Here is an 8,842-nt window from a genome sequence, read left to right on the forward strand (position 1 = left end):
GTATTCACTTTCTCTTTCTCTCTCTCTTCTGGCTTCTGGACTGAGCAGCTACCAGCTTCCTTGGCTGAAGATAGCCACTGTGTAGTTATTCAGGCCCTGATCATGTAAGCCAGTCTAATAAATCCCCTCTTATAAACTTTACATACTCTATTGTTTCTGTTTCTCTGGGAAATCCTGACTAACACACATTAAATGTAGTTGCCAGGAAATAAGACACTGGCTCAGTGACTACTCACTGAGCTGAGGCTGCTTTTATATAAGGATATCTACTTCTGTGGATATATGAAATTACATATTCAGAACTCCTTTAGGATGGTCAAAGTCTGGGCAGAAGAGACACTATCCAGCAATTCTACTTGGGTGATGCCCGCCTCACAGGTGTATGCTGTGCCCTCTGATTACATTTCTAGTTCTTCCATGGCAATAATGGTCTTCCACCAACCCTAAGAAGATGTCCTGAGTAGGAGAGTCATCAAACAAGGGCTGAATTAATCCAATTGGGAGGTCCCAAATTCAGCTGCAAATATAAATTGCCTGGGAAGCTTTATTAATTCTGATTATTGAACCCCATTCATTGTTTTGTCATTAATGTACATGACAAAGTGATTTAGTGTAGGGACACAGCCTTCACACTGGACCATATGACACTACAGGCTGTCCTGTGTACCAAAGCAAACTCTGATTCACACAGCTGAACAATAGTGACCACATGCACATTAGTCACATTACCTCATAGGCTTCTGCCAGCTGGGAGAATTTCTCCTTGGCTTTGGGATCATCTTTATTTGTGTCTGGGTGGTACTTTTTCGCAAGCTAAGGGGAAAAAAAAATGTAAATTAATACAAACATGAGAAGATTATTAAAACAGAACCCAAATATGAGACACAATTATGTCTTCTTTATAACAGTTAACTCTAAAGACTTATCAAGTGCTGGGCATGGTAGTACACGCCTGTAATCCCAGTGGCTCAGGAGGCATACTGGGGATGTAGCTCAGTGGTTAAGTGCCCCAGGCTTACTCCTTGTTACCATAAAAAAAAAAAAAAAAAAAAAAAAAAAAAAATTATCAACTAACAGCAATTTTTAAAACAAGATTTAAAACTTTAAAACATTTTTTCAATGTAATAAATGTACAAATTTTCAACCACAACAAATCTCTACCAAAAATAATAACTAGTTCTTTAGAACTTGGGCACCATTGTGAAAACAAAGTGCCAAACAGTGTATTTATGATAGACATAGCGGTGCATGCCTGTAATCCCAGCTACTTGGAAAGCTGAGGCAGAAGGATCACAAGTTTAAGGCCATCCTGGACAACTTAGTGAGACCCTGACTCAAAATAAAGCAAAAAAAGGGCTGGGGGTGTAGCTCAGTGGTAAAGTGCTTGCCTAACATGCATGAGGCCCTGGGTTTGGTCCTAGTACCACCAAAAAGAAAAAGAAAAGATGTTAATCCCACATTGAACTCCTAGCTTTTATTTTATTGATAAGACCAAACCAAGAATCTGGAACTCAACAACAGAATTTCACATTTTCTGTGTTAAGAAAGGAAATAATTCTTAAAACCCATAAACTGTTTTATCTGAATGTGAAAAATGTTTACCTAAAACTTAGATAAGTATACCTGCTAATTCAGAAAGCTCAGAATAAATTTAATTACAGAATTGGCCCTAAAAAATCTTTTTTATTTTAGGGCTGGGGTTGTAGCTCAGTGGTAGAATGCTTGCCTACCATATGTGAGGCACCGGATTCAGTTCTCAGCACTGCATATAAATAAATAAATTAAATAAAAGTCTATTAACAATTGAGAAAATATTTAAATTTTTTTATTTTAATTTTTTACTGGTACAATTTAATCATATATATATAGACACTCATTGTTACATGTTTATACATGCAAACGAGTTTTATATTTTATTTTTTTTTTGAATTTTAATATTTATTTATTTATTTTTAGTTATCGTCGGACACAACATCTTTGTTTTGTATGTGGTGCTGAGGATCGAACCCGGGCCGCACACATGCCAGGTGAGCACGCTACCGCTTGAGCCACATCCCCAGCCCGAGTTTTATATTTTAGTACTGGCAATTGAACCCAGAGCTTCAAGCATGCTAAGCACACTCTACCACTGAGCTACACTAATAGCCTCTGGAAAAGAACCTAATTTGGACTCTTTTTTCTAAAGCACTAATCACTACAGTACCATACACTGAAGAATGCATCCAGCAAAGTCCACTACATCACACCAACAGATTCACATAACCCATCCTTATAGGCTAAACACTGTACCAGCTGGGATAACAGACTGATATACAGACCTGATAATAAGCTTTCTTGATCTCTTTCTGGCTGGCATTGCGGGGCACTCCTAGTATCTGATAATAATCTTCTTTGGCCAAAGGGGTGTTTGTGTGGAAGTAGGCAGTACAAACAAAAGGGTAACTTTTTACTCCTGAAAAGGAAAAGAAAATCACTCTCAGAATGTGAGTCAGACAGCACACACCTGTGAAAGAACAAGACTGGAGATACCAGCTTGTCCCCCTCCAAGCCTACTAGAGAAAAAGGCAGTATATTCAAAAGTGGACAAAGCCACTGGGTTAAAATAAATTCATATAATATCAGAGTACTGAGTGTGGTTGATTCTGATGAATTATACCATTGGTGTAATCTCATAACACCATTAGAGAAATACTAAAGATCCCAGATAAAGAGCTACCTCTGGGAGATGATTAAGAAGGGACTTACAGGGCTGTGGATGTGGTTCATTGGTAGAGCATTTGCCTACCATGCCTGAGGCCCTGGCTTCAATCACTAGAAGGGCGACGGGGCTGGGAGTAAATGGTAAGGACCTCATGCATGTAGACTATAGGACCATGATGTAACTAAACCAGAGACTCTGGGTTGCAGTGAGTGATGATATACAGTGGTGGTTAGGAGATAATTAATGAGGTCCAGGAATAAGCAGAGGGCCTTAAAGATACTCTAAGTCTGGATTTTATCCTGAGGGCAATAGGGAGTCACTGCAAGTATTAACAAGAAATTAATAGGTTAGATTTTGAAGGAGATTTGGGAGACTACTTAAAATTAATAGGAGCCTAGAGAGGTAGCATACACCTGTAATCCTAGTGACACAGGTTGGGGCAGGAAGAGCACACATTAGAGGTCACTCTGGCACTTTAGCAAGACCATGTCTCAAAATTTTTTTAAAAAGGGCTGGGGTTGTGGCTCAGTAGTAGAGTGCTTGCTTAGCATGTATGAGGCACTGGGTTTAATTCTCAGCACAACATACAAATAAATAAATAAAGGTTCATCAACAACTAATAAAATATTTTTTTAAAAAAGAAAGAAAAGAAAAAGAAATAATAATAAAGGCTAGGGATATAGCTCAGTAGTAGAGTGCCCGGGGTTCAATTCCCAATACTATAAAAATAAATAAATAAATAGATGGATAGATAGATAAATTAAAAATAAAATTAATAGGGGTATGGGGATATAGTTCACTGGTAGAGCATTTGCCTAGCATCATGGGCAAGGCCTTGGGTTCAATTTCCAGTACTGTTTTAAAAAAAAGAAAAGGAAAGAAAGAAAGAAAGAAAAAATGCAATCAGAAAAGTTGAGAATATCCAGGAAAGTGTCAGGAGAAGGGATGATCAGACACAAGAATGAGCAGGAAGGGTCAGAATAAAATCAGAAACAGGAAGTAAAGCTGTTTTTGTTATACCCAATATTTCTAGAATGGGAAAAGCGGACAATAAAAGTAGTAGAGGTTAGGAGGCTGTTACTGTCTCTTCAATCAGTCTTGAGGAGACATTAGAACTGGTTTCTCAGTGATCCTATAACCTCTTCCCTTTTCCTCAAGAGTAAGGGATTACCTTAACCATTTCCAGCTTCTCCTTCCAATGCCAAAGGCTGAGGCCAGAAGTGGCAAAGATTCTAAGCAGCTATGGATTCAACATCATCAGCAGAGTTAGAATGAGAGACATGCAAAACTGCATATGGATAAAGACAAATCACATTTCTCTATTACAAATTTGATAACACTGTTCAAAATGCATCAATGATCAGCAATAATTTAAAGAGTTTAAGCCGGGTGGAGTGGCACATGCCTGTAATCTCAGGGGCTTGGAAGGCTGAGGCAGGGGGATTGGGATCGAGAGCCTCAGCAATGATGAGGCACTAAGCAACTCAGTGACACCCTGTCTCTAAATAAAATACAAAAAAAGGGCTGGGGATGTGACCCTGTGATCAAGTGCCTCCAAGTTAAATCCCTGGTACCCAAAACAAGAAAAAAGAAAACAACAACAAAAAATCCTGACATTATAAATGTTAGAAAACCCTAAAAATGACCATTTTGTTCATACTGAGAAAACAGCATGACATTTTTTCAAATAATTCTCAAAAAACCTGAACAAACTATTGCTCCATCCAGGAATACGACAGGAAGAGAATTTTAAAATGTCTTCACTGGATTAAACTCACTCCCAATCTCTTGTTCTCTGCTACATTCCCAGTGCCTGAAATGGTGGCTGACATAGGGTAGCCTCAACAAATATCTGCCTATGAATTAATTTTCAGAGTTAAGACAGGATCAAAGAGATTAAATAATACACCCAGGTCACACACTTTGGGGGAAGAAAGTCTGTTTAAAACCCATGCTTTTTTTTTTTTTTTTTTTTTTTAATGCTGCACAACATACTCACAATTACTGATATTTTAATAACTACCTATTACGTAACTGATACAAAATTGGCCCCCATAGGAAATTATCTTATTAAATTTTGCAGTAAGAGCTTTTTTCCTCCTTCTTTTTCTGGGAACTGAACATCAAATCCAGGGGTATTTTAGCACTAAGCTACATGCCCAGCCCATTTTTTTAACTTTTTAATTTTAAGACAGCGTCTTGCTAAATTGCTCAGGATTGCCTCAAACTTGCAATTCTCCTGCCTCAGGATCCAGAGTTGCTGGGATTGTAGACATGCACTAAGTCCCAGTCAGCTAAGGCTCCTTAATCTTACTTATAAATTTATAGATAACTTACAATTCCCAAATTCTAGAGGACACAAAACAACTATCATAATTCAAGAATATAAAAGGTTGCTCAATGCTTCCCTCCTTCCCTTTCACTAAAACTGAAGTCATCCAATGCACAGCATAAGAAAACATCATGGCTAAGCACTTTAAGTCTTAATACACATTAATTTGATGTAATCTCTGGCAATTAAGAAGATGCTAGGTTTAAATCAAAGTCTAATGCTTTTTAGCTTTGTGACTTTCTACAAGTTGTTTAGCATCTAAGCCTCAATTTTTCTATAAAATGGAATGGTAACAGTGCTTATCAATAAGGCAATATGATGGAAATATGGTAAAGTGCTCATATATGTCAGAATGTGTTATTACAATCATTGTCTAAAGAACTTAAGAACATATTCTTAAAAAAGATTACTAACGTGTCCTTTAATTTACATCATGTGATGGGAAGGGTATGAGCTATGGATATGACAACTTTGAGTTTGAGACAACTAACTTCACGACCTTGGACGGGGTCAATTCCTGATAGTGCCTGTTTTTAAAATGGGGATGAAGATCTGCATATTGCAGGGCTGTTGAGTGACTAGCACTCATCGAATGGCAGTTGCCTCCTGCTTTCTCCTACAAGTAAAAGGTGCAGAGATACAGAAGGAATAGAGCAAGGGAGCCGCAGAGTCGAGAAATGTTGACAGAGGTGAAGGTTCATGGCCTTCGGGGCGGTTCATCACCCCGAACTCCGTGCAGTTCTTCCCCCTAGACGGCTATAGCGAGCCACCTGGGCCTCTGCCTCCCACTTGCCTGTCTCCCCACTAATTCCGCACCCAAGTCGGTAGACACCTCCAACCTGCTCCCCTCGAGGCCGGAGCGAGGCGAGTCACTCATTGCTAGTTCCTGGAGCCACAATTCGAGCGCAGGAGCCTGCCCTCACCTGTGAGGCTGACACCGGGTCTCAATGTCAGCAGCGCCCGGGGGCCGCGAGCGCCCAAAGAAGGCGCGAAGGCGAGGACGCTCAGCTTGCGACCCAGCGACGCCCCCACCACACCCTCCCTCGGCGGTCGGGCCCCTCTCCCCGCTGCAGCCAGCAGCCGCGGGTTCCCCACGGCTACCAGAAACCAGCGTGTGGAACACCGCGCCGCCATCTTGGCCCGGGGACACTGCGCCTGCGCCGGCCGGCTCAAGAAGGCCTCGCAGGACGGCGCTTCCGGGGACGGGGCCTCCACGCGCACGCAGGGACGCACGCGTTGCGCACGCGCAGCCTCCCTGGCTCGCCTTGCTGGTAGCCCATGCCGGCTTGAGCTTTGCTTTGAAGATGCTGTCAGGCACACTTGCCCAGGAGAATCCGGTCATTTTGTGCTGGACGATCAAAGACTGCACTTTGCCTGTGAACGACGTGGCTGAGCGTAGCGATTATAACTGGCCTGAGGATTCTGGCCAGGAGGGGAACTACAAGTCCCTGCAGGCTACGCGGCCTTAGGTCGCGCGGATCCCAGCATGCAGCGCGCGACTGCCTTCGGCTGACCCTGAAGCTTGCGTCTCTGAGCTTGTGGGTCGCTCAGGCAGCCCGGCCTCCCAGAACTCGCGAGCAGTACTGCGAGAGTTCTGCTCTTACTAAGCGTAGTTGCCTTCTCCAAAAATGTAACGAACTTGCTGATGATTCAGAATGATAGCCGAGCTCCCCCAAAATAAGTTTAATAAACCTTGTGAACACCCATTGTCTCGTGCATCCGCGGTTTTATGCACTTTGTAGAATACTGGGGATAGGAAGATGAATGTCATACCATCCCTGCTCTGGAAGAGCAAACCTCAGTTGAGACAGACTCCGCCGGGCGCGGTGGCACCCGCCTGTAATCTCAACGGCTCAGGAAGTTGAACCAGGAGGATCTCAAGTTCAAGGCCAGCCTTTGCAATTTATGGAGGCCCTGTCTCAAAAAATTAAAAGGACTGGGATGTGACTCAGCAGTTAAGCGCTCCTGGATTCAATTCCCAGTTTAAAAAAAAAAAAAAAGCGTGGGAGTCCTGAGGAATTGATAAAGTGGTCCCGTTAAATCCCCAGTCCCCTCTCCCAGAAAGAGAGAGACGCGTGCTCCTTGATAAGTAACACAAGTAACAGTGTACTAAATGCTGTTCTAGGTGTACACAGGTAAGGAGTCATCTGGGGAAGTTGGATTCAACTGTCAAGGCCTTCTGAGAGGTAATGTTCGAATTGGACTTTGGTAAAAAGTGCATCTGGTAGGGATAAAGTAATACAAGGGCAAGATTTAAAAATCTAATGTCTGGAGATGCAAAAGTGTTTGCTTAAACCCTAAAGTCAGGGTTTGCAAATAGACAGTAGGCTAGAAAGGTAGACCTGCCTGATAAGTTGCAAGGAAGTTTCAACTTGCATTCTTCCAAGACCATCACCTCACCAAGCTATAGGAAGGGAACCTAAGGGTTCATCAATGGGTTTAGGAAGATCACTGCTCCCCCTGTTCTCTACCCCCAGTATTATACAGAATAGTTTTGTGTATGTGGATCTTTCTTTCTTTCTTCCCTCCTCCCTCCCTTTTTCCTTCCTTTTTTCTTCTTTTTTTTTCCACCAAGGATTGAACCCAGGGAGAACCACATCTACCAGAGAGCCACATCCCCAGCCCATTTTTTTATTTTGAGACAGGGTCTCACTAAGTGGCTGAGCCTGTCCTTGAACTTGTGATCCTCCTGCCTCAGCCTCCAAAGATGCTGGAATTAAAGGTGTGCACCACCACACCTGGCTAGGCTTAGATTCTTAAGAAGAATCTGAGAAGAGTCGTTGTCGGGAAGGGGTTGGAGGAAGAAGCAGAGATGGATAGATACTGGGGCTTGAAACCAGGGCCTCATATATGCTAGGCGATCACTCGACTACTGGCTACACCCCCAGTCCTGGACATCCAAATGGAAGGCATTCAGGCTTTTTCTCTGCCTCTAGAGGAGTCTGGCCTATGGTTTTCTGTTTGTTTGTTTGAGGATACTGGAGATTGAACCCAGGGGTGCTTAAACATTGAGCCACATCCCCAGACCTTTTTATATATTTTAATAGAGACAGGGTCTGGCTGAGTTGCTAAATGCCTTGCTAAGTTGCTGAGACTGGCTTTGAACTTGCAATCCTCCTGCTTCAGCCTCCTAAACCACTCGGATTACAGGTGTGCACCACCGCATCTGGCTGACCTATTTTTTGACTGTTGTTGGGGTACAGAACAGATACTTTTTTATTTTTATTATTTATTTATTTTATTAATTAAATATTAAGAATTGGGAAAAAAAAAAAAGAATTGAACCCAGGGGCACTTTACTACTGGACTACATCACCGCCCTTTTTATTTTTTATTTGGAGACAGGATATCACTGAGTTTCTCAGAGCATCAGTAATGTTGCCAAGTTTGGTCTCGAACTTGCAATCCTCCTGCCTCAATTTTCCAAGTTGCTGGGATTACAGGTATATGCCATCACCCCTGAAAGAGGAGATATATATTTTTAATTGTTGATAGATCTTTATTTTTATTTATTTATTTATTTAAATGTGGTGCTGAGAATTGAACCCAGTGCCTCACACATGCCAGGCAAGTGCTCTACCACTGAGCCCCAGTCCCAGCCCCAACATATACTTTTTAAATGATTCCCCAACCAAGCTAATGAACCCAATTAATGAGCAGGTTTGGGGAGAATGATAAGTTATTATTTGGGCTTATAAAGTTTGAGATGTCCGACTGTCGTATTTTAGGCAATATGTATATGATTATGGAGAAATCTGAAAGCTGTAATGTGCTAAGAATAACTTCTTTACAGTTCACAATTCTTCTTC

The 8,842-nt window shown here is 41.9% G+C and overlaps 1 protein-coding gene across 2 annotated transcripts in view; it reads right to left on the minus strand.

Annotated features, from left to right (window-relative positions):
- The window catches only part of Dnaja3 (DnaJ heat shock protein family (Hsp40) member A3), a 30,869-nt gene extending 24,682 nt beyond the window's left edge, over window positions 1–6,187 (minus strand). For both annotated transcript variants that reach the window (XM_076839819.1, XM_076839818.1), the window contains exons 1-3: window positions 5,957–6,187; window positions 2,319–2,452; window positions 730–813 (exon numbers count right to left, since the gene is read on the minus strand). In XM_076839819.1, the coding sequence (XP_076695934.1) occupies window positions 730–813; window positions 2,319–2,452; window positions 5,957–6,167 (429 nt within the window). In that variant the 5' untranslated portion in view covers window positions 6,168–6,187. The remainder of the gene's footprint in view (window positions 1–729; window positions 814–2,318; window positions 2,453–5,956) is intronic.
- Window positions 6,188–8,842: the final 2,655 nt, after the last annotated feature.

This window comes from Callospermophilus lateralis, chromosome 19 (genome assembly GCF_048772815.1).
Source record: "Callospermophilus lateralis isolate mCalLat2 chromosome 19, mCalLat2.hap1, whole genome shotgun sequence".
Classification (NCBI taxonomy): domain Eukaryota; kingdom Metazoa; phylum Chordata; class Mammalia; order Rodentia; family Sciuridae; genus Callospermophilus; species Callospermophilus lateralis.